Here is a 25,989-nt window from a genome sequence, read left to right on the forward strand (position 1 = left end):
TTGCAACAAAGCAATCTATTATATTGAAGTTGTTGTCATGTTTCTGTTTCTTTAAAATGTGCACACAAAAAATATTTTCTCATGAGCTCAAGCACATTACGTTTTTCAGTTTACAATACATCTCTATCAGGATTTCTGCTTTCTCTATTTTCCATGAGTGCAACATCAATCAAATATTTATTCCCCCCTCCAAATTACTAGGAAATGAGCTTATATTAGCTTGCAAATACCCTGTTATAAGTTTAAATCTTGTAGGTTTCCTTCCTGTACAAACATTTCACAGACTGCAGGATTTTTTATTTTAGCAGCTGTTTTCCTGTTTCACCACAAGATGTCGGTGTGACACACTTATAACTAACGCTATTTTTCTCATGCATAGCTGTTGCAAATTGCCAATGGATGTAATATTTTTCAACAGTCCAGGAAAAAAAACAACAAAAACAAACAAACAAACAAAAACCTGAAGCTATAAACATGTGCTATCAGCAAAAGAAAGCACGCGTGACAAGTGCAAGGCATCTGTAACTACTTGCCTCACTTCAAACCAGTTTTGCACAGAGCAGTTCGGCAGCACTTCCCAAATTATTCTATGGTTTCCTGTGTGTGCTGCAAATCAGGCACGATGTGTTCAGTGTGGTGAGTGACACTGGGCAAGTTGTTCAGATTCACCTCTGTGCTGTCTGACACACCTAGGAAAGAAAACCAGAGAGATGTGAGTTACTGAGCTGGCAACGAAGGACATCCCTCTTCTTTTTGCAACTGCTCGCTCCCTGCAATATCCTGCTGATTTCTGGTTTTCCCCTCACTTTTGTGCACTTGCTGTTTCCTAGAGAAGTGTGCTGTGTCTTCTCTGCAGCCCTATTTGAGGCCTTTGGCCCCTGCCCCAGTGACACCTCTAGGCCCCCACAGACATGGGTACTGCTTGTGGTCCCACATCATGGCTTGCCCCCGTCCCTGTCCCTGCCCCTGCCCCCATCACTGTCCCACAGTTTCCTGACACCTGGGGCTGCCCTGGATGCCCACTCAGTCTGCCCTAGCTCACTTCTGGTCCTGCTTGGACACTTAACAGCCCTGTCAGGGAGGTGAGCAAGATGGGATCCTGCCCTGAGGTGGCTAACTCGCTGAGCATGCAGTACCAGCCTCGCACACAAGAGAGCAGGAACGTACTCTTCAGGATGAGGACTTAAAACCAAAGGATCACAGAAGCCCAGAATAACAGAATGGTTTAGGTATGAAGTTTGAACTTTCACTGCTGTGGGCAGGTTGCCCCCCACCAGCTCAGGCTGCCCAGGGCCCAACCAGCCTCATCTTGAGTGCTTCCAGGGATGGGCACCCACAGCTTCTCTGGGCTGCTGTGCCAGTGCCTCACTGCCCTCTGAACATCTGCCTAAGATAACCTACCCCCTTTCAATTTAAAACCATTACATCTTGTCCTGTCACCACTTGCCCTTGTAAAAAGTCCCTCCCAGAAAAATCACCTTAGGAGTCAGCTGATATGGAAATAAATTGCTGGACTGGTGTGTACAGTGCATACTTACAGTTTAGCTTAAACATGAGAAGTCCTTCAGTGTTGTACTACTGTGTGTGTATTCAAAACTGAAGGCCTGGAAATGTATTCCAAGCTAATGGGATGTTTGTATTTTAGGAGAGAATGTTCTGGTTGATGCACTCTCCTTGTTACCAGTGAAGAGGTGAGAAAGATGGAGAAAATTCCTGAGGCCCTCAGTGGAAAACAGAGAGAAAAAGAGACTGGAACGTAGCATAAACAAGGATGAGAGAGCACAAAGAAGTGAGGCTACACAGCTACATTACAAAACCTTTCTCAGTCCCCTAGAGTAGAAAAGGATCCTATAAACATTTGTACAGCTTTGCATAAGACATCAATTTAGTTGGGTATTCAAAGCATCTTTCATGCTAATTAGACCAGAAAGAGAGTTCCAAATGTGCTTAACATAGACATCTGAAAGGCTAACACAACTGTTTCTGGAAATAGATGTAGCTGTCCCACAGTTAGCTGTACTGGAGTTGTTTCTCTTTGCAGCTGAAGTGTGAGTACAGCTTAACTTTTCTTTTCTCTGGTGAAAATGGGAAAAATAAAAATAATAATAAAAAAATTAAACAGAGAATGCAGTATTCCTGCATAGTGCGTTTATTAATGAAATGTAAAACCTAATTAAAAATAAGTCTGTCATCAAAGAATTCAGTAGGGACAGCAATAACTTTCAGCAGTTTCTAAAAGCTGTATATCACAACCAACCAGGCACACCACTACACTTGAGGGTTAAATTTTCCTCATCAAGGGAATCACCAGCTTGCAAAACAGAAAACAGCTGCTAAACAGATAATGGGCAACATCCCAGGTTATTTTTATCCCTATTTAGGAAACCATATATTCAGAATTGCATTTTTTTAATGATTTCTAGAAGACAGTTTGATAAGACAAAAGCCAATAATTTCATAAAGCAGCTTGTCTTTCTTCCTGCTCATAATACTCAAATCCATGAGTGAACATTAAGAAAAGTTATCTTGAACGTTTGATTTACCTTTGAAAATTTCCTTACATTGCAATGCAGCCTTCATGAGTCTAAAATACAACTGCAACCTCAGAACCGTAGTTGCTGATACATCCAATATTCCTGCTCTGTTATCAGCTTAATAGAGAAGTTCATTTGTGATTACCATTGAAATTCAACAGCCTATTTCTGCATAAGCCTACAATCCATTAGCAAATAAAGATGGCATATAAACTGGCTTACCATTTTCATGATAATGAAAGACATAAGATCAAGAGAGAGAGCTCTGAAGAACAAAGCCAAACAAGAAGGAATGAAAGTATTCTAGCATCAGTACAATTTAAGAAAATAATGAGTTTTCTAGCAAGCAATACATTTTGAAGGTTCAAGAGCCCCCACAAAAATTAAAGCTACTGAGACAACATGATAGCATTAAGGATTTGAAGTTTTCTTTATATTCTACCAGGGAAAAGTAACTGCCTTCTCCTGGAAGCTGTGAAATGTAATCCTCCAAGCTCCTGGCACTCTAGAGTCTGACTCCCTGGCACGCTGTGGAAGCCTGCTGTGTTTGTAGGTTACTACAACCGCAGACTGTCCTTTGGTCTCCCTAGGCAGGGATGGTTATGTTTCCCTCCTTCCTCCAACGAAGTTGTGCTCAACACTTGTATTTCACCTATGTGCAACCTCTGCAATAACATCTAATGCACTTTAATTTATAGCTTGCCTAACCAATAATTTACACTAACAGTGTAAATGCTGCTGTGAAGATAATTAAACTTCTTCCCTTCATACAATGCAATAACTTTGTGTTTTCATTAGAAGAAATGCAGAGTTAATCTCTATTGCAACGCATCCTTTAGAAAAACTGAATAATTAAATGCTCATTTAAATAACTTTTACATTACTTGTCTACTCATTGTTTACAACAACAAAGAGCACTATTGCGATCACCAGAGTAGCACTGCTTTTTGCTTTTACTACTTATGCATGGAAGCACATACGAAAACTGTTGAGACCAATCAAGACCGAAGTACTATAAATAGTTCTCTGTTGTTAGAGGATAGGAGATGAAACAGGTCTCACGGCACTGGAGTACAGCACGTCCTATCAAGTGCCTGTGCACTGCCTGTGCTAAAAGTGAGAGGTGACATCAAGTGATCAGTTAGCCTGTGAGCAAGGCACACGCCTGGGGAGAGTTTGGTCTAACCGTAGGTTCTCTTAGGCAACAGCAACTTGTCTTTCTGCCTCAGCAATGGCAGAAGCTGTTATAAGACACTGGGTGGAAACTCCTGTACGCTATCAAGAGCAGTTTGCTGCCGAGGAGCTGGAAGAACACAAACTGAATCACTCTCTTTATGCTTTGCCGGGACCTTTTACAGCTGCACTGAGCAGAAGAGGGCAAATTCTGGAAAGTACGGATGGGGCCGAGGCGACCAGCCAGGAAGAAGAAAAGACGGGCTTCCAGGTCTTGCTGGATGTTGTGCAGTTTCGCCCAGAAGATATCATTATTCAGACTTTTGAAGGCTGGCTCCTGATCAAAGCACAGCACGGACCCAGGATGGATGAGCATGGCTTCATATCCAGAAGCTTTACCAGACAGTACAAACTGCCCGACGGAGTGGAGAACAAAGATTTGTCTGCACTCTTCTGCCATGATGGCATTTTGGTTGTTGAAATGAAGAACTCGGTGGGAATTAATTAGTCTTGTCCATAGCTTATCGGTGAGATAAATTTATTCTTAATATCACAAATGGTATCATTGAAGCAGTGCTGTGGAGTGTAGAAAGCATGTGGCTGTATTTATATTACAGAAAAGGAGAATAATCATATATATTTTTCAGCATGCTGAATTTGTTGTTTGATGTGAAATGTTAGACCACTCACCTCCAGCTAAGCATATGCTGGAAAGCCAGACTTTTTGAACTGCAGAAAAGTTAGGCTAATCACAGTATGAGAAACAAAGGATATATTTGATAATACTGAAAATAAAGCACATTTAAGGGTTCATCTAAGGATTCGTATTTCTAAGCAGTAACTATTTGTAATATATAATCATAATCATTAAAGAAGCAATAAACAGGTTGTGAGTTCTATGTAAATCTCATTTACATACAAAAATGTGATTTATAAAATTTTTAGATTAAATTTTTCTCCTGCAAAAGCACACAAAATAAACTATCAAGAAAGAAAAATCACTGTTTGAATTTATAAACAAATTATCCCAGAGAGAGTACATTTTAGATGTGTTACATATTTGAAAGTATACAAAAACAAAATAATCACCGATTACCTTTGTTTGAAAATACAGTAAAGTAGAAATGTGATTTTCTGTCAAAGACAAAGGAAATACTGTAAAAGATTTAGGAAGCTGTTTTTGTTTAACACATTGAGATATCTGTTAGCAACTGAAGAAAAAATATACTGCTTACAAAGACTCAAAAGGACCAAACCATTATTTGTGAATCCCTACTAATAAAAAGGCACTACTGGAGTACGGATGCCTTGATTATTATTCACTGTCTTATTGATCAATCAGTTGAACATTTTATTCTTTGTGTTGCTTGGCAATATAGGCTGACATACCCCAACTATATCTTAAAAACTTTCCTGCTGGCTTTTTCTCTCACTCTCTCTATGGGCTCTACATAGATCCAATTTTAAGGGAAAGAGGGGAAGGAGTCCTTACTACAGACACAGGTCTAATTTCTCTCCCAGTTTCTCTCATCTAAAAAGAGTGGTAGAAATTAAAAAGCATTTGCCCACTATACCTAGTAGCTGGACTTCTCAACCTTTAAAAAAAATGCCCCATGTGAATTTGCAAGTGCTCAAACATTTGAGAATATCTACAGTTGCAAATTGAACTGTCTCACATATACTGGAGATAAGTTTGACTGCTGTGCTATGAATAGTAGAGGAATGTGGAAAGGAAAGTGCCAAGTTAAATACAGACTCTTTATGATAGCCATCTGCTATATGGCCAAATGAAAAACATATTCAAATGAAATTGAATACCAATATAATTTGAAGACTGTGAAAAAAAATCTGATGAACAGAACTGTGGCTCTTGCCGGCTGAAGCCAGAGAGTTTCTTCAGTTTTAAACAAAAGCCAAACTATGTACTTCTGCACACATCCATTCATTGGGAAGATTTATGTCGTGACTGGTTAGACTTCAAGGCATTTGAAAGCAGTTCACTTATAAAAGTGAGGAGTCCAATTTTTGTATTTTATTTTGTATTTGTACTAACATGAAATTCATTTAAAAAATGCAGAATAAGTTCTAGATTGTAAGTTTCCATAACAAGCAATTATTTTGTTTTTGTTTCTGTTTTTTAATTAAGTAGAAGTCAGAAACAGCTATTTTCTACAAAATCAGGCTAAATAAAATCATATGTCCCTAAGTTTTTGTTCAATCCACGCTTCTACATTATATTGCCTGTGTTTAATTTGTGTATTAAGGTAACAAAAGGATAATCACATTAGAAAAGTAGGTCTACATTTAAACGCTTCTGAGTCAAGAAGCTTCCTCAGACAGGAATCCTATGGAACACACAGCATGGATTAAAGACCGTGAATTCTGAATGCAGGTCTAGATTTAATCTTTGCACACTAATTTGATAAAAGCTCACATGTTCAGAGCCATGGTTTCCATATCACCTTACGGCACACTGCTGGGCTACAGCTCAGAGCGACCAGTTAGTAAACTGCTTTGGTGGCTTTTGTTTACAGAGAATTTTATAAATTTGATCACTTAAAATCACAGTTAAATATAAAAATGACTCAGCTTGTGGTGCTGGTATTTATAGCCCTAGAGATTTTTTAAAAAGCATTTTTAAAATAAACAAAAACCACATAACTGACTTAATTATTTTAAATTAGATCATGATTAACCTACTGGAAACTTGGCAAGGAGTTGGATGAAGGACAGCCAAAATCACACCGTCTGCTGTGTGTGTGTGTAAATGTCATGGTTACACACAGCTCTGCCCATGTCTGCCTGCCTCACAAAACGAGAGGGCTTTTGACATTTGGCTGCCTCTCTTGTCTCTTCACATCCCTCCACATCCAATTCTGTACTTGCTGATGACACTGTCCATCCAAACCCAGAGGAACATACTGACCCAAATGCATGAAGGTTTGTACACAGCCACGTTTCATCTTCTTCATGAAAGTCAAAGTCCATTCTCCCTCGTGGGTGGGAATAGCAGCAGCATGATGGCAAACTGAGACTATGCTGTAATACAGACCTGACCCTAACAGAGGGAAGCGTTTCTGCCATTCTGTCTGTTTAGTTTATTGAAAGCTTTGGGACAAATGATTTCTATATGTTTACCAGACAGCCTCAAAGTACCTGGCAGAGCTCTTTCTTCTGAATTGTCTGTGAGGAACTGTTTCCATTCATCATATATGATGTTTGACTTTAATAATTTGATTAGAATTGAATGCAAACATCAAGTAGAGAGCTGTAAATACTGTTCATGGACAGTGAACAGTGAAATTTGTACACAGCAAAAAGATTGCAGAACAGTTACAGCTTGAGGTAGGTTTAAGGCACACTGATTTGATTAAATTAAGGACCCTGATATTGGCTATCTGCAAAACCCTGGCCCAGAATAACCAATATATGCTGTTGCAAGCAGTGCAGAGCAAGTTATTGAACATTCTCTGCTCCCATGAGTGAAGGATTACCTCTGTAATTGATTGGAGTGTTCTTCCAAGTTGAGTCAAGATGATTTCATGCATGAATCTAATCACTGTGAGAAATGCTTTCATAGAAGAAAATGTCTCAGTATCAGCACAAGTTGCCAAAATCAAGGTCACAAACACATTTCTGGGTGACCACTGTGAGCAGAAAGCCAACAGATGCCTTGGGTTTTGAGGAATCACCTTGCCTTTTTATAGAATCTGCCTTATCCAAGACATTTGAGACAACGCTGCACATCCCAATACTTGCAGTGCAGGGAATTGAGGCTGACATGGCACTCATCATCCACTCAATCACAACTCAGCTACAGCTCTCAATATTGGAAGAGAGGAAAAGAAATCCCTGCGGTAACTGTGGTAACAAAATTCCCTTTAAGAGGAACAGGCCTTTCATTCCTTACTCAGTTCAGAGCTGGAAATCAACATATGCTTTTTATCTGAGTAACATAACATTTATCTTTTAATGGGAGTGGAAGAATTTCTAAAAATATTAGGTGTGCCTTCTCATTTGAAAGAGACACTAGCTTTAGTCTTACTGGCTGCCATGGACAATGTCTGGCTTCGGTCATCCAGAGGACAGTATCTTAGCAGCCTTACTCTGAAAGAAGGGGGGAAGTATGAGGGCTTAGACCTGTGCCTTACATCTGAGAAACCTGAGCTGGATGCACCCATGTTAACTTTGGGGCCAGAAGTACTACCACTCTTTGCCAGCCCAAGTCCAGAAAGCCTGGATCACCCATTACTGTGTACAAGCTGCAAACAAACAAACAAACAAACAAATAAATAACATCCCTCATTTTAAATATTTTCATGGATGAAGAGAGAGGAGAACCATGGCAGTACAACTTAGGACCCCCATTCAGGTTGACGCTAGGTCAGGGATCTCAGCTCTCTGTTCCACTGTGGGTTGCAGTCCTACCACAAGCCCCATCAGTCTTTTAAATGATTTCCTCAGTCCTTTAAAATACTAATTTTATAAGGAAGTCAGGTATTGCTCACAGGGAAAATATGTCCAGCAGCCACTTCCACAAGCAGAACTGATACAAGGAGAGAATCATTTACAGTTTTTCCTAAGTTCTTCAGTTTGTTTAACTGTACTTTGGCCTGACCCTGGTAAGCAGCCCTGCTCTGCTGATGAAGCATGCCATTCCTCAGCCCTGCAAGCTACCATAGGAACAGCAGTGGGGAGCTCTGCACACAAAGAGGAGACAGAAAACTATAGGACATAGTGGGCCTGGGAAGTTCACCAGAAGTGGGTTCAAGAAGAGATAAGGAGCAGAAAAAACTCTCCAATTAATGTGAAATAGATATTTACATATTTTAATATTTTAAGGTATAGTATTTCAACTTTCCATGAGAAAGATACGACTGTTTTTAAAAAGAGTGCATCTTTAAATGGCTAAGAAAGGTATTTTGAAATGGTTTTTACAAATTTAGGTTATTAATAGAACAGGAATGAGAGAATAAGACATCCACTATCTTCAGCTATGTTTCTTTCCAATTGCACATTCTGATACTTTTTCCATCCTTTAATTCTCCACTCCCTCAAGTAATCAGGGATACCACAGCACAATCTCCAAAGGTTTTTGCTTAAGTAGGGATGTATGGCATTACGGTTACAGTGTGAGTGCCCTATCTAAACCAGCCACCCTGAAGCTATTACTAGAGACGTAACCCCAACACTGCAAGCTGGTTTGCCAGCTTACATTAAAGAAGAAAATATGCACAGCTGTCTTTCCCAATTTTGCTTAGAGGAGCTTTGATCCAAAGGGATGTACTCACACAGGTACTGCTACACAGCCTCCAGGGCCACCTAGCGTCCAGCTCTCACACCATGATACCACTGCTCAGACAGCTAATTAAGATATCCCAACAGGCTTCTGCAGATGGAAGAGCTGGGGAAACATGACACCAAATCAGCTAGCTGGTGCCATTTGGAGCCAGGTGACACACCACAGCGTTCAGAGTTGGCACTGCCCTGCATCTGTGTGACTCTGACCAAGAGGCAAGACAGGATGAGAAGAAATTTTGAGGCTCACTGGCAATAATTCCTTTAATATTTTTCCAGTTGCCATTTTCTGGGAGATGATCTTGCTCTCTTCCTTGCCTGGATGCTTAGAGCTAAGTGCTCTGCAGATGCTGCAGCAGGCACTAGAAGCAGTCACAGCTTTTGTTGGATGTTGAGTTTCAATAAATCTGTCTTAACTAAAAGACCTGGTGAGACTGCATCTGGAGTACTGTGTCCAGTTCTGGGCCTCTCAGTTTAAGAAGGATAGGGAACTGCTTGAGAAAGTCCAGCGCAGAGCCACAAAGATGATGGAGTGGAGCACCTCCCTTATGAGGAAAGGTTGAAGGAGCTGGGTCTCTTTAGCTTGAAGAAGAGGAGACTGAGGGGTGACCTCATTAACGTTTATAAACATGTAAAGGGTGAGTGCCAGGAAGATGGAGCCAGGCTGCTCTCAGTGACATCCAATGACAGGACAAGGGGCAATGGGTGCAAGCTGGAACATAGAAAGGTCCACATAAATATGAGAGAAACCTTCTCCATGGCAAGGGTAACAGAACACTGGAACTGGGCTGCCCAGAGAGGTTGCAGGGTCTCCTTCTCTGGAGACATTCAAAACCCGCCTGGATGCATGCCTGATCTAGGTGTTTCTGCTACAGCAGGGGGATTTGACTGGATGATCTTTTGAGAACCCTTCCAATCCCTGACATTGTGTGATTTTGTTAAATTTTTCATTTTGAAAATGTCAAAGTGAAACTGCCTCAGCAACCTGAGACTTACTCTGAGGTATCTTTAAGGTAGGAAAATCATCACATCAGTTAAATTTCAGTGCTGATTTCAGTCAAACAGCACCTTCCGATATTGCTGACTAGTTCTAACATTTACACTAGCTTCCTTGTGTGTGCACACAGAACAGACACATTTCTTGATACACACAGGAGGTCATGCAAACTCGTGGATGAATGAAGGCATACTTTACATAATCTCCTTTTCAAAAGATGTTAGCTGAGAACTTGAAACTTCAGGCTGAAATGGTTACAGTGTGGATTCAATCAATACTTCCAAGCTCATATGTTAAAGGTCAGAATGATCAATGGTGATGTCCAGTGTGATCCCCTGAGTAGCAGACTCCACATAACTTCACCTGCTAATTTCCTCACTGCTCATAATGTTTGAGCAAGAACATATATTTAAAGACTTCAGTTGTTTTAAAAACCCATCACACACATCCCTAAATTAGTCGAGTGTTAATAATCATCATGTCGAAAAAAGAGTGGATTTTCCCCACCCCTCTGGGATTTGCTCAGTAAAATAATTTTTTCACCAAAACTAAAATTATTAGCCTGGATAGCTCTTGGGGCAATGTCTACAGGGAGTGGAAGCAAGAAAGGGTTACCTGGCACACTACAGAGAAGTTGTGCAAACAGCTAGGGATCAGGTTAGGAAAGCTAAAACCCAGATAGAATTAAATCTAGCTGGGGACATAAAAGGGAGCAAGAAGAAATTCTACAGGTACATCAGTGATAAAAGGAAGGTTGGAGAAGATGTGGGCCTTCTCTGGAAGGAAACTGGATACCTGGTCACGAGGGATATGGAGAAAGCTTTGGTGCTCAGTGACTTCTTTGCCTCAATCTTTATTGGTAAGGGCTCTAGCTGTACCACCCAAGCTGCCCACTGTACATGAAGATCAGGTTCAAGACCATCTAAAGACTCTGAATGTGCACAAATCCATGGGACCCAACGAGAGCCATACACAGGTTCGGAAGGAACTGGCAAATGAACCACTATCCTTCATGGCAAATCTGGTGAAGTTCCCACTGATTGTAAAAGGGGAAGCATAACCTCTATTTTCAAGAAGGGGAAAAAGAAGATCCGGGAAACTGCAGGCCACCTCTGTGCCTGGCAAGATCATGAAGCAGATCCTCCTGAGGGCCCTACAAAAGCTCTTGGAAAATAAAGATGAGGTGATTGGTGGTAACCAACATGGCTTCACCAAGGGCAAGTCAAGTCTGACAAACTCGATGGCCTTTTATGATGGGGTTACAGTGTTAGTGGATAAAGGAAGAGCAACTGATGTCATCTACCTGGGTTTGTGTGAAGTGTTTGGCACTGTCCTGCATGACGTCCCAGTTGCCAAATTGCAGAAAAATGGATCTGATGGATGGACAACTCACTGGATAAGGAGTTGGCTGGATGGTAGCACTCAGAGAGCTGCAGTAAACAGCCCATTGTCCGAGTGGAGGTCAGTGATGAGTGGCGTTCCTCAGGGATCAGTGCTGGGACCAGTGCTATTTAACATATTTGCAGCCAACATGGACAGTGGGATTGAGTGCACCCTCAGCAAGTTTGCAGATGACACCAAGCTGAGTGGTGCAGTTGACATGCTAGAGGGAAAGGATGCCATCCAGAGAGACCCGAACAGGCTTGAGAGGTGGGTACATGACAACCTCATGAAGTTCAGCAAGGCGAAGTGCAAGATCCTACACCTGGATTGGGGCAATCTCAAGCACAGATACAGGCTGGGTGGAGAATGGCTTGAGAGCAGCTCTGAGATGAAGGTTTTGGGGGGTGTCAGTTGATGAATCTCAGTATGAGCTGGCAGTGTGTGTTTGCAACCCAGAAGGTCAGCCATATCCAGACCAGAAGGTTGAGGGAGGTGATTCTGCCCCTGTACTCTGCTCTCATGAGACCCCACCTGAAGTACTGTGTCCAGTAGAGCCCCAGACTGGCGCACCTACACAAGAAGGACGTGGAGCTGTTGGAGTAGGTCCAGAGGAGAGCCACAGAGATGTTCAGAAGGCTGGAATACCACCATTATGAGGACAGGCTGAGAGAGTTTTAGCCTGGAGAAGAGAAGGCTTTGGAGGGTCCTTACAGCAGCCTTCCAGTACCTGAAGGGGTCCTACGGGAAAGCTGGGGAGGGACTTTTATAAGGGCATGTAGAGACAAGATGAGGGAAAATGATTTTAAACTGGAAGAGGGTAGATTTAGACTAGATATTAGAAATATTTTTTTTTACTGGGAGGGAGATTAGACACAGGAACAAGCTGCCCAGAGAGGTTGTGGGTGCTCCTTCCCTGGAGCTGTTTCTTCCTGCAGGAGGGTTGGAACTTTGTGATCTTTAAAGGTCCCTTCTAACCCAAACCATTCCATGATTCTGTGATTCTATGATCTCACCCTGTGGAGTCCTTTATATTTGCCAAAAGAACATTAAAGAAAAAGCCCTCTCTGAGAACCCAGAAGCTAAAACATTACCAAATAGTAACTTACTGTTGTTTTCAGCCACTGAGCTTCTAAGTAATCCTCATCTCTTGAGGTAAGACAGACAATAAGAACATCTATCCCATCTATCCCAGTTTTTCTGCATACTGCATGTCCTCAGGAAGTAAAAATTCCTTTGAAGATGTGATATCAGTGTGACTTCAATTTAATGTCACTGCCTCCCGCTAGCAGAATATGCTGTCTCAGACTAAAAGCAAGTGCTAAGGGAATGGAAAATACCTCTGCTTGATGCCAAGGTGCCATTACACTGCTGGTTGCCTAAGTTAGTGAGAACTTCCTCTGATTTCAGGCTGAGATTGAGAAATCATTCTCAAGGTTCCACAGTGGCCAGGTAAAACCCACAAACAGGTAAGGTTAAATTTAAACTCAGCCATCCTTATTAATGCAGAGGTACAGTTGAGGAGCTGCTGGTGACTCTAGCTCTACTTTCTCATGCCAGCCTCTGCCAGCCACCTTCCTGCACAGGGCCAGAGCAACTTCAGTTCAAAGGACCCAAATCTCACAGATTTCCAGAACTCAGTGGCATTTATTTTCCCAAGTTGGGAGTGTCCAGGGTTAGCAGAGGTGCAGAACCCTATGAGGAAGTCCTCTGTCCTCTGCCATGAATGAATGCTCAATCTTTCGTTCTTGCTATGCTATACTTAAATCATTTTTTACAATAGTTCTACTGCTGAAGTCATTCTATTTTCATGTCACATTTATATGACACAGAAACATAATGCTGACTTTACCTGGGTTTCCTTGTCTGTTACCCATTTCATGGCTCAGAGTCTTGTTTTTATATACAGTCTTTGTCACATAATGGTTATTAGATTGCAATACACTAAGACAGACATTACTCCTCAAAGACTCGTGCAGTTTTGCCCCCAGTGCCACAGCATGGAAGGACTGCATACATAGTGGATTTATCTTGAAAGCATATTTGCACTGTGTTAAAACATTATCTCTGCAGACAGAGAGCAAAGACAGACATGTATTCCAAGCAAAATCAAATGCAGGGCTAAGAATTTCCACATAGAAGTCATCTATTAAGCAGACAGAGGCTGAGATAACTAACACATATTGCAAAATAAACCTCAATTTTCTGATCAATTGTCTCTCATTTTACACAACCTGGTTTAAGAAAAAAAGAAAAGAAAAAAGAGAAGTTATGCAATTTCTGAAGAATGTGTGTTACTGTTTGAAAACACTGTTTTATTTTCTCCTAAATTCCATCATAACTTTTTCCTAAATTCTATAGCATGGTATAAAGTGTCCTTATTTCTCTTAGACCGGTGATCAGTGTTTAAAATCATTTCGTGCCCTCTAGTGGCAGCTCTATTCTGCAACTGCTACTCTGGGAAGTCGCCGTGCCCGTTTCTAGCTAGACATTGCAGTAACAGATTAAGTAGAAAATGGAAGAAACTCATTTCATACACTATTTTTTTTTTTAAGGAAATTTGCTATCCATCTCTACAGTTACAAAAAAACTGAAGTCATTTCTAGTTAAGACGAGATAGTACTGCTGGCAAAGCAAAATCATAGAATCATAGAACGGCTTGGGTTGGAAGGGATTTCAAGGATTATTAAGCTCCACACCGCCCTGTCACAGGCAGAGCCATCGACCTCCTTATCTAATACTAGACCAGACTGCCCAGGGCCCCACCCAACCTGGCCTTGAACACCTCCAGGGACGGGGCATCCACAGCTTCTCTGGGCAGCCTGTTCCAGCACCTCACCACTCTCTTAGTAAAGAACTTCCCCTGATATCCAACCTAAATCTTCCCTCCTTCAACTTAAAATCATTTCCTCTTGTCCTGCCATTATCTACCCTAGTAAAGAGTTGACTCCCCTCCTGTTTGTAGGCTCCCTTTAAGTACTGAAAGGCTGCAACTAGGTTACACCGCAGCCTTCTCTTCTCTAGGCTCAACAAGCCCAGCTCCCGCAGCCTGTCTTTGTAGAGTAGGTGTTCCAGCACTCTGATCATCTTTGTGGCCTTCCTCTGGACCCTCTCCACCAGCTTTCTTGTACAACAGTCTTTCTTGTATTGGGGTCCCCAGACCTGGATACAGTACTCCAGATGGGGCCTCATGAGGGCAGAGCAGAGAGGGACAAGCACCTCCCTGTCCCTGTTGGCTACCTTTCTTCTGTTGGAGCCCAGAATACCATTTGCTTTCCAAGCTGCAAGAGCACACTGTTCATGTTAAGTTTTTCATCCACCAGGGCCCCCAGGTCTTTCTCTACAGGACTACACTCAAGGATTGTTCCTGCCAGTCTGTATATATGCCGGGGATTCCTCCAGTCCAAGTGCCTTGCACTGTGCTGTGCAGAGCCTCATTAGATTCACCTGGGCCCACCTTTCAAGTCTGTTGAGGCCCCTCTGAATGGATTCCCTTCTTTCCATTGTGTCAACTGCACCACTCAGCTTGGTGTCATCAGCAAATTTGCTGAGGGTGCACTCAATTTCATTATCGATGTCATTGATAAAGATGTTACAGAGCACGGGTCCCAGGACAGTCCCCTGGGGGACACCACTTGTTACCAGCCTCCACCTGGACATAGAACCATTGACCACAACCTTTTGTCTGTAGTCTTTCAACCATTTCCTTATCTACCAGGTGGTCCACCCATAAAATTCACACGTCTGCAGTATGGAGATAATGATGTGGTGGGGGATCATGTCAAGGGCCTTGCACAAGTCCACGTAAATGACATCACCTAAAATCATCTAAAGATGAAACATAAATTTCAACAATAAAAATGCACTCTGCAAGCATTTGACTGAGTTTGCTCTCAGAAATGATATTTGGCCTATTTGAATTCATTTCCTACCACAAAGCACTATCCTGTGTGTTTCCTACCAGGCACTACACAATAACCAGGCACATAGTTTTTCCAGGGTGGAATCCTCATAATGGTAGAAGTGAAAAGGCTAAATACTACCAGAGCTTCATCTTCACTCCTGGAAAATCACTGTGTTTTCCTTCCTAAAGGAACAAAGTGATAGCAAAGAGGAAAATCAACAAAAGAAAGAAAGAAGTATTTGAAAGTTTTGAGAAAAAATATACTTTGGTTGATACACATTATTTTTGGTTGTAGAGTCTCTATTCTCTCACAGTTTTAAAGAAGGATGGCTTAATATTCTTACCTTCTCCTTCATGTTCTCAAAATTTTGATAATAAGCTTCTGCACCTGAGAAGAAATTGAATTACAATGCTTCATGCACTTCTTTCAGCACAGATTATCAGGAGTCTTGAGATGCTCAACTCCAAATGAAAACAACAAATCAACCCGTACTTAGACATCTGCACATTTTCTTCTTCACCCTCCAAATTACAGAACCCTAAGAGCATGCAGTCCTCTTCAGTGAGTTATGGGTCCTGAGCTCAGTTGGATCAGAATAACATAACATTCACTTTGACTCTGAAATTTAATTCCGATTGAAGACGGTAGAAATTCCCTATCAAGCAAAGCATTCAGATACATGTTTCAGGCAGATAAAATGCCATAAATCAGTATGTGTGATTCTGATTTAGAATCCCTTGTCTCCGGTACTCTGAACAAGAAAGAAAGCTCAATAAATCCAGCTTTTCTACTTAGCACTACAGGTGGTTACTGACAACCTCAGAAGCTGGCATTTTCAAACCTTCAAAAAAATACTTATCTGGGGTGGTTTCTAATTTTGCAGGTCAGTTTTCTGGAAAACAATTTTTGTTTTGTTGCTTTTTTTTTTTTTTTTAAACATTGATTTTAAAACCCACAACAGAGTGCCTGTACACAACTGCTGTCAGAACTGGCTCACTGATGGGAGACAAACAGAAAATGTAATTTCATGGTAGTTATTGTTTCAAGTTCTCCTTGCAGTTCTGTCCACTAGGGAAATAGATTTTCCTTTCATATTTTTGCCTTCTTGTTTGTTTAGAGACTGAAAAGCCATGACAGTTTCATGTAACTTAGTTTCTGTTAATGTCAGAGAGCCGAAAAACTGTAGAGAATAGAAACATTGTTATTAGCTTTACAGATTTTATGCCTTCAAAATCTAACTGTATCTGTTTGGGGACTTTCTGAAGTTGATACCTTCGCTTGTGTTCATTTAAGTTACAAATAATGAGCCAGAAGTTCAGAAAATACCAGTGGGTGGATGTAGGAGAATGCAGGACAGCTCTCCACAACTGGACCCACTAAAGTAGGTTCGACCCCTTCCTACCCCATCCCATCCCTTCCCTTTGTTTCCTTCCCCCTTCTCTCCGTGTCTATTGTCTCCCCTCTCCTCTCCTCTCCTCTCCCCCCCTTCCCATCCCTTCCCTTCCTTTCCAGAGACAGACGCAGCCCGCCCGATACTGAATGCACAGCTCCTCACCACTTGGGGCAGCAAAATCCAATTCCTCAGCTGATTTTGCGGCGGGGAAAGGCATCTGTCACTCCAACATCTACACAACTCGAGTCGGTCAGCATTATTTCCAGTACCGATCAAATTATGTGGGGGGAAAAAAAAATAGACTATTTCAGAGGAAACAACAATAACAGCTAAGAGAATTAAAAATTAATATTAAAATAAAGTTTGGGAGAGAAGTAGAAAAAGATGCAGTAAAACACAAACAAAACAGCGGTACAGAAAAGGCAGATCAGGAACTAATTTCCTGTAGTTCAACCTGTCAGGATATGCACCAGCAGAGGTGCCCCACTGTCACTGCTGCCACTGCTGAAATGCACCACCCACCACCTCACTGTGCTCACATCCGCTGTTTGCTCTCCATCCACTTCCACCCGTTCATTTCATGAGTCTCTGGTTCATATGCACTTCCATGTCAGATGCCATTCTGACTGCTGTCATCTGTCAGATGGCAACAAAACATATCAGAATCAAAGAATCACAGAGTTGTTAAGAATAGAAAAGACCTCTAAGATCAGCAAGTCCAACTGTCAACCCATCATGCGCACTATGTCCCTCAGCACCATGTTTACACGGTTCTTGAAAACCTCCAGGGACCGTAACCTCACCACCTCCAGCCGAACTACGGCAGTAGAGGTTCAATCTCTCCCACACCACCATACCGTCACCATCCACCTCTGACATCGTGGGCCAAAAAATAAACTAGGAGGCACTATTTTCGGAGCATCCCTTGTCATTATGTCCATGACTTAAAAGTGTGCACATCGCATCTCCCGCCCTCAGTCTCTGCTGGCAACATTGAGAGGACCAAAAATACCTCCCTGAGTCAGCAAAGACGAGGGTTTTTGCACAGCGGGCACAGCCTGGCCCCGCAGTCGCCGCTTCTCCCGGGGCCAACAGCGCCTCAGGGGCCGACACGGCGCGCTCGACACCGCCCGTCGCCCGGGCACCCCCGCGCCGGCCGGACAGAAGGGGGCGGGCGGGAAGGGGCGGGCCGGGCCCATCGATGGGGGCGGCCGCTCTGCGCTCGGCTCCTCCGCCCTGCCTCTCGGCTCTGGATTAGCGAAACTGGCGACGTGGGACGGTCACCGACCCGGCCCCGCGCCCTGCCTCGCCCTCCGGGGTGAAGCCGGGACTCGCTACCCGCCGGCCGAGCCGCGCCGCAGCGCAGCACAGCGCAGCGAGTAGACGGGGGCCGCCGCACCGTCCCTACGGGTGGGACGCGGGGCCGGCGCCGGGCGGTGGCGGCGCGCTCCTCCCGCAGCCCCGCGGGCGCGGAGCGGTGAGAGCGGGCGGCGGGTCCGGGTCCGCGTCCGGGGGGCGACGGGCGGGCGCTCGGCGGGGCCATGGCGCTGCGCGCGCGGGCGCTGTACGACTTCAGGTCGGAGAACCCGGGGGAGATCTCGCTGCGGGAGCACGAGGTGCTGAGCTTGTGCAGCGAGCAGGACATCGAGGGCTGGCTGGAGGGCGTAAACAGCCGCGGCGACCGCGGCCTCTTCCCGGCCTCCTACGTGCAGGTGATCCGCGCCCCCGCCGCCGAGCCGCCGCCGCCCGCCCGCTACGCCAACGTCCCCGCCGGCGGCTTCGAGCCGCTGCCGCCGCCCGCTGCCTTCAAGCCGGCCGCGCAGCAGCCCGAGCCCTTCCCGCTGCCGCCCGCCGCCGCCGGGTACCCCTTCCCGCCGGCGCCCTACGGCGGCTCATACCAGCCCAGCCAGGGCAGCGATGACGACTGGGACGACGACTGGGATGACAGCTCCACGGTGGCGGACGAGCCGGGCGCCCTGAGCAGCTCCTACCCCGACTACGAGGCGGCGGGCGGCGGCGCGGCGCCGGGCCGATACCGGCTGTCCACGCGCTCCGAGCTGTCTCTGGGCTCCCGCGGCGGTGGCCACTCCGCGGGACACCCGCACCCGTCCGGCGGCGGCGGGGCCAAGAGCTCGGCCACGGTGAGCCGCAACCTCAACCGCTTCTCCACCTTCGTCAAGTCGGGCGGGGAGGCCTTCGTGCTGGGCGAGGCGTCGGGCTTCGTGAAGGACGGGGACAAACTGTGCGTGGTGCTGGGCCCCCACGGCCCCGAGTGGCAGGAGAACCCCTACCCCTTCCAGTGCTCCATTGAGGACCCCACCAAGCAGACCAAGTTCAAGGGCATGAAGAGCTACATTGCATACAAGCTGGTGCCCAGCCACACCGGGCAGCAGGTGCACCGCCGCTACAAGCACTTTGACTGGCTCTATGGGCGCCTGGCTGAGAAGTTCCCCGTCATCTCCGTGCCCCACCTGCCCGAGAAGCAGGCCACCGGCCGCTTCGAGGAGGACTTCATATCCAAACGTCGCAAAGGCCTGGCCTGGTGGATGGACCACATGTGCAGCCACCCTGTGCTGGCGCAGTGCGATGCCTTCCAGCACTTCCTCACCTGCCCCAGCACCGATGAGAAGGCCTGGAAGCAGGGCAAGCGCAAGGCCGAGAAAGACGAGATGGTGGGTGCCAACTTCTTCCTGACCATCAGTGTCCCCACTGGCCCTGGGGCTGTCCTGGACTTGCAGGAGGTGGAAAGCCAGGTGGACGGCTTCAAAGCCTTCACAAAGAAGATGGATGAGAGTGCCCTGCAGCTCAATCACACCGCCAACGAGTTTGCCCGCAAACAAGTCACTGGTTTCAAGAAGGAATACCAGAAGGTGGGGCACTCCTTCAAGTGCCTCAGCCAGGCGTTTGAGCTGGACCAGCAGGCCTTCTCTGCTGGCCTCAACCAAGCTATAGCCTTCACTGCAGAAGCCTATGACACCATCGGGGACCTGTTTGCAGATCAGCCCCGACAGGACCTAGATCCTGTGATGGATTTGTTAGCTCTGTATCAGGGGCATTTGGCCAACTTTCCAGACATCATCCATGTCCAGAAAGGTAACATCCTTATATATTTTATAAAATGGTAGTTTCACGGATTGATGGTGTGCAGACAGATGTAGGAGCCAGCAGCTAAATGTACTGCATCTGTCTTGCTGGCCTTGGGCTAAACTTTTCCATGTTTACTCAGGTAAGCTGTTGCTAAAAATACCCCAAACACATCAGTGGCAGCTTTCATTCTGTGCCAGAGGTGCAGACTTCTTTAGGAATTTTATTGGTCAGAGGTTACTCAGTTTGGCAGCAGGTCACTGAAAGAATCCACATCTACCTCTAAGGCTGATACATTAAAGATTAGTGAGCTTGTTTATAACCCCCAGTATGAAAACATCTCTTTCCATTTGATGTAAGTTAGGTATCTTAGATCTCCAGTGTAGTAGGTAACAAATCAGAAGCAATCTGAAGATGTAGATGCTCCAGTTGACTACCTAGTTTGAGGTGTGCATGGTGTTACTTGCTTTTTGCAGCATCAGACATTTAGATGAGATGTTTAAAGCTGTTGATATTTGTCAGTTTAGCCTTGATGCCTTTGGTGGGGATAATGATCAGTGTTCATAGTTGGAGTTTTTCATGCTTTGTCCTAATTATCATGGAAAAAACATTGCTCACCTGTTATCCTTTCAGCAACTTTCTGTCTAAAACTTGCTTCTGAAGTTCACATTGCTGTTTTTGTAACACTTTGTGATCCATTGGAGGGAAAGAAACACCAAGCGTGAAAGAATTGTCTGCTAAATAACTAGGGTCACTTGTTCAGAAAACAGAAGCTTGGAGCACTGTATATGTGTAGGTGATATCCCTGCTGTGAACTTAATGCTATTCATATGTTTGTCACCGTTGTGAGAAGAATAGCCCATTGTTCATTCTTTTTGCTGTTGTATTCTTGACCTGTGGCTTTCGACTCAGAGATCAGAGGTACAGAGACTTAGAAAAACATCACCTGTCGTGAAGAAATTGGTGTGCTTAATATTTGTATGACAAACTGTAAGAGCTTCTTTGCAGGAATTAATTTCGTAGGTTTGTAAGTGTTGGTCTGTATCCTGAGAGGCAGAGCTCTATCTGTGGCCCGTGGTGAATCAGTATCTCTGGCCCTTATGAGACTTCTTCAAGTGCTAGAAATCTTGAGTTTTATGATAAAATGATCAGAGGAGTTTTTTTGAACACATCACAAAGGCAGGCTTTCTGGAGGCATGCATTACTGCTGGGGAAATCGGAGGAGGAAGAGTTGATAAAATGTATCCAGTTTGTTGTTTAAGAAAGCATTTCATTTAAAAGTCCATGCATTAAGCTCAGATTTTCATTCTCCTGTTGAATTATGAAATTGTTGAGTGGAAACTTCAATAATCCTGACATTATTTTCAGGAGAAAATGGAAGAGTGCAATCTGACCTTTCACGATTTGTTGTGGTAGCTGGTGTGGCATTGTATTCTGATAACAGCTCTTAAATATTTTAAATTTGGAGAAAAGGGAGACCTTGGCAGTGTCTCATGTTTGGAAGCAGACTACTTTCAAGTGAGATTTCAAATAACCGTAGGATTGTCTGTAAGTTTCTGGAAGGAATCAAAGGGAAAGATTATTTTAGTGGGTCAAATAAAACAGTAGATGATGCATACTATTTAAATCTATAGCCTGAAGTTGTTAGACTATGTAGAGGTTCATACTGTAGTTTTTTCGGAGGCTTTACTTTGAGAAGAGAGTTGGGAATCATGTGCTTGACTCAATCCACATTTCCTACAGATTGCACATCGCTGTTTCTTTTTCAGTTCCGTTTGAATTTAAATTTGCTGGTTGCATTTACCTTCTAAAACTGGGGGAAAATCATCTAAATGAGCTTCCACCAGAGCAGTGCATGAGCGTGACATATGTTGAGTTGATTTTGTGCCAGAAGACTGTCCTGGAGCCGGCTGGGGGAACATACAGCCAGTCTGTGTGCGTGTGTTAATGCTCCAGCATCCCTGGGCCAACACTGCCTTCAACAGAATGTTATCCCTTGTACATATTTGTGATTAGAAGATGGCTTGGGTTTGAAAGGTTGGTCTCCTGGGTGTTCATAATCACCACAGGAATAGGGCTAGAGATGGGTTATGTGTATGTTGTTGTTGTTCCCTGTATGAGAGATAAACTGAAGAAAAATTGAGTAAAAGTATTTTTTTTATCCAGTTTATTGCTGTTTTATTACTCTTAAGAGTTACTTGTAACAAGGTATAGCTTCTCAGTTCCAAACTGTAAACTCTGTTGAAAACACAAACCATTTGGTCTTCTTGCAACGTAAGACCTTTCTTTTAAATTTATGACCTGGGATAGTTGCCAGTATTTGAGAATTATTATTGTCTTTATGGACCAAACAAAAATCAGTTGGTGAAAATAGATGAGCTGAAAACAGAGTTGTGTCCTTCTTTCAGTATTTTATTTTCTATTGTACAGTATTTGTGCAGTAAAATGACCCAAAAGTGACCTCTGAGGTGGTACACGTAGCAGCCTTTTGATTGATACTTTGGCAACGTGGGCTTGGCTGTAGAAAGAAGTTATGAGTGCTCCTCCATTTTTTTCCTACATAGTGCAATGTATTCACTCATTTTGAGTGAAAATTGAAGCCATTTGTAGATTCCATTTCTGTATTCCTTTGGACCTAAGAAGGACCAAAAAGGAAAGGCAGCTATGCCCTAAGTGCCCATAGATTAGGATGCCTTGTCTTGTTAAGGATTTGATTTACTGCAGATGAACAGCTGCTTGATGTGATTTGGAAATGTTTTGTGCTGTGAACTGAGAAGTCTGCATGTCTGGGGTATTTAATAATTTCTACAAATTTTCTTCTGCAAGAGGAAGGCCAGAGAACCTGAACTAGAGGCAAGAATCTTCCTCCATTTGGTCTGTAGGTATTCTTCTAGAATGAAGAACCAAAGCCACATAAGCCCACTGTTGCTTTGTCTGTGCATAATCAGGTAAATATATTAGCCCTTGTGCTTGTAACTGCTCGAGGATCCAGATCTTTCTGCATCCTATGTGAGTACATGATGCATGATCTGAAATCAGCAAAAAGAGATTGTCATTTTGATCCCTCTGGTGTAAACATGAAAACGAGCGGAATATTTTCAAAGTTTTTGTTATTACTATTTTAGGTATTTAGTGAAATGGTAATAACTTTAGATATTTTTAAAGGCTCGTCTTTCTCTGTCTTCTTGCTGTTGAGTACCCAGTATTAAGGAATTTTTCTGCGAGGGAAGGAGGAGTTAAATTTCCTGCTCCAAAAGAAACAGAGAAGGGATTCAAAGTTCCTGTTTTGTGTGTGCTCCAGTCCAGGTCTGGAGGTTCACTGGATTGAGCCCTACAGTGAAGAACGTGGGATGGAAATCCCGCAGTTCCATCTGGAAGTGCTCAGGAAGAACTTCCCACTGAGACTGGAAGCAGAGCATTTCAGTCCCAAGACACACATTTCTTACAAGCAAGTTGTTGAGATACATTTTATTTTGAAAACTAAGCACCTATGGGAAAAGTGGCCTTTGCAGGAGGAGGTGATGACAGAGTGCAGTCTCTGAGCATCTAAGTACCCAAATACTTCTAAAAATCTAGTTCTCAACCCCTCATAGGAAAGTTTGTCTAGCATGCTTATGTGAAATATTCCTGTGCATACCTGTGTTTTTCGGAATGGAAGGTGCAAATAGTTAGATGGATACACTTGTACTTAGTTTTCTTTTGCCTCTGGCAAAACATTTGTAAAGAGGAATATTAAGCTCAGTAGGCCTGAAAACTAATCTGCACCTTTGCTTGTCATTGTCTTTCAAGAAATAATACATTCTGTTGCTTTAGCCTTGAGAAGAAAAGCATTCTGCCATCTTTATTTCTGTGTTTTTGAGGTCTACTTGTGGAAATTCCCTAGGCAATTTTGGCAAAATAATTCCTAAACTGTAATTGCTATAGCTTCACTCAACTGATGAGATCTCACGACTTCCATAAGCTTCAGCATAAATGCTCACTGCAGGCTGGTGCAAGTTTAGGTACAGAACATGTATGCACATGTAAGAATTTGAAATGGTGTATGTGTGTATACTATTGGTGTAGGGCATTCTTGTCTGGCTGTCTCATTGTGATACTTGCTTAGTGAGAGTAGAGAAGTTATTGGGGTTTGTTTGTTTGTTTCCAATCCTCTTTGAGGAATTACTATAATTGGAATTTTTGTTGTTATTGTTTTTTGTTTTTTATTTCTGACAGTGGAAGAAACACTGGCTAACTTTGTTTTATTTCTGTTTTCCAGAACCTTTCTTATTTTGTTAACACTAAATACATTTCTGATTACAGTTTTTGCAAAACACACTTGAAAAAGTGGTTTACATACTCTCTGAGATGTAGGTTGCACACCAATGTCTAAAACAGTTATTTTAAGAATACCTGAAGGACACATTTACTTTTTGATCACTGTTTGTGAAAAGCAAAATAAAGCAAATGTCCTTATTTGCTTAAAGCAAATTTAATTCTACACATTGGCTCTAAAAATGTATTGGGTGTTGTTTTAGAATAACTTAAAAGTTTTGGGGTAAAATAACGTTCCAGCTGTTAATGCATTGGAATTTCAAGCATGGAAAAACCCAAACAGCACTGAAACCTGGAGTTCTCTATGATGTTTTCTGCAGGTTTTGTGGGAAGGGGAGGAGAGAGGGGGAAGAGGGCTTGGTGTGTCACTGGGTGAATAAAGCTGGTCAAAATTCATGCCTAATATTTAACAACATGATGTAAAAGCAGTGCCCATCTCTCTTGCTTGCTTTTTAACCCAGTAAATTTGTTGTAGAAACTTGTTCTTTTCTGTCTCTGTTTTTCCTTTTATCCACCTTTTCCTGTCTCTCTCACACAAACACATATACCTTGCAAGGATTTCAGCTCAGTTAACTTAAGTGCCTGAAAGCTAGGCATGTAATCCTACCCGGATGACCTCTATAACAGTAAAAAGAGATGGATACCAATGTTTCATGTGCTTAAGGACTCTGATGAACAAGAATGGATTGTCTTGGGATGGCTGTTGCCATCTCTCTCGGCTTCCCCACAGTTATTACAAGAGAAATGTGGTGTTTTCATACTTGCTGCCTGAATCACCCAGTTTCAACCTTCCACTACTTGAAAGTAGCCTAAAGGAAATAAATGTTTAGGTGGCTAAATTCTGAAGGAATCCTCACATTTAGTACCAGTGTAAAGTTACAGTTTCCTTGGTGTGTGTAAATCACACAGAGGCCAACAATGGGCGAGACTGAAATTGAGCAATGCCCTTTTATGAGGGGGCTTAAACAGAAATCAGACTTCTGTGTCCTGTCTGCCAAAAAGTTGCATTGGTCTTTTTAAACTATTGTTTGTTTGCTTGTTTTTTTTTTTTTCCTTTTTCCTTCCTCTCCCTTATCTCTTCTTACCTTATCTTTCTGAATGAACAAGATTCATGCAAGTAAGATGTTTCTCTTTCCCAGTACCTTGTGGAACTTCCTAGCCTGATATCGCTCAAGTCTGATGATTGCAAGATATTTCAAGAGTGATAAAATCCCAGTGATTATTTTTCAGCAAACAGCTGGTAGCAGAGGAAGGACTGCATGCGTTACTGCACACCCCCAGGTCTGCATGCTGCAGGACAGCCATGTAATACCAGCAGGCTGGAAGATGTTGACTGGGACTCACACTTTCGGTTTTGACTGCAGGCAGTGGATTTTCTTGAGTTCTTGTTAAACATATGCATTAGAGCTTTGTCAACTGGAAAGACATTGAGAACAGCTAGAGAGTATCAGGACAATGCAGAAATTAAAGTAGAAATTATTTTGTAAAAGGAGGAAGCAACTTTATTTCCAAGACTGTGCAATAGTCATCTTGAAGTTTCTAAGAATCTAGATGGTGAGAAAGGATTCCTTGTCTCCCTACAGCTGTGAGGTTTTCAGGTCATGTTAGGACTTCTATGAAGACAGAGATTACCAGAATTGGTATACAGAAAACAGAAAGCAAGTCCTAGAGTTCTTCCAAGTCTTTGTAAGTGCATTATCAATATGAACTGGCTGGATGATTTTTCTGTTTTGTAAGTCACCTTTGAAACAAGGACATGTTTCAGCCTTTCCAACATCTTTTCCATGACTTCATCGTTAGACTTTGTTTGAACAGTTGAAATGCCAAGTTAATGTGTGCAGACTGTATAAACTCATCCAGATGGTACCTTACTTATTTTGAATTGCTTCATTCAAACAGCAAAGATTGGAA

General features: G+C 43.2%; 2 protein-coding genes, 1 long non-coding RNA gene and 1 other non-coding gene across 6 annotated transcripts in view; 3 read left to right on the forward strand and 1 right to left on the reverse strand.

Annotated features, from left to right (window-relative positions):
- Positions 1 to 18,695, reverse strand: LOC107051941. Of its 3 annotated transcripts, none has more exons than XR_005842826.2 (5): positions 18,579 to 18,695; positions 17,220 to 17,316; positions 16,843 to 16,912; positions 15,631 to 15,674; positions 1 to 689 (listed from the first exon to the last, which is right to left on the reverse strand). It is a non-coding gene; the product is annotated as an uncharacterized LOC107051941 (long non-coding RNA). The 3 variants fall into 3 exon arrangements; XR_001463933.4 differs by lacking the exon at positions 18,579 to 18,695 and adding an exon at positions 17,693 to 17,838; XR_005842825.2 differs by having other exon boundaries at positions 16,843 to 17,316.
- Positions 3,577 to 5,925, forward strand: HSPB3 (heat shock protein family B (small) member 3). The gene has a single exon (XM_001231557.6). The coding sequence runs from the start codon at positions 3,766 to 3,768 to the stop codon at positions 4,213 to 4,215; it is 450 nt and encodes a 149-aa protein (XP_001231558.1). The 5' UTR covers positions 3,577 to 3,765; the 3' UTR covers positions 4,216 to 5,925.
- Positions 17,927 to 18,000, forward strand: MIR1631 (microRNA 1631). Its single transcript, NR_035119.1, has one exon. It is a non-coding gene; the product is annotated as a microRNA 1631 (primary transcript).
- The window catches only part of SNX18 (sorting nexin 18), an 18,812-nt gene continuing 10,990 nt past the window's right edge, over positions 18,168 to 25,989 (forward strand). Inside the window, exon 1 of the mRNA NM_001389646.2 lies at positions 18,168 to 19,773. Coding sequence (NP_001376575.1) covers positions 18,222 to 19,773 — 1,552 coding nt within the window. The 5' untranslated portion in view covers positions 18,168 to 18,221. The remainder of the gene's footprint in view (positions 19,774 to 25,989) is intronic.

The sequence above is a fragment of the Gallus gallus genome, chromosome Z (assembly GCF_016699485.2).
Source record: "Gallus gallus isolate bGalGal1 chromosome Z, bGalGal1.mat.broiler.GRCg7b, whole genome shotgun sequence".
Taxonomy (NCBI): Eukaryota; Metazoa; Chordata; class Aves; order Galliformes; family Phasianidae; genus Gallus; species Gallus gallus.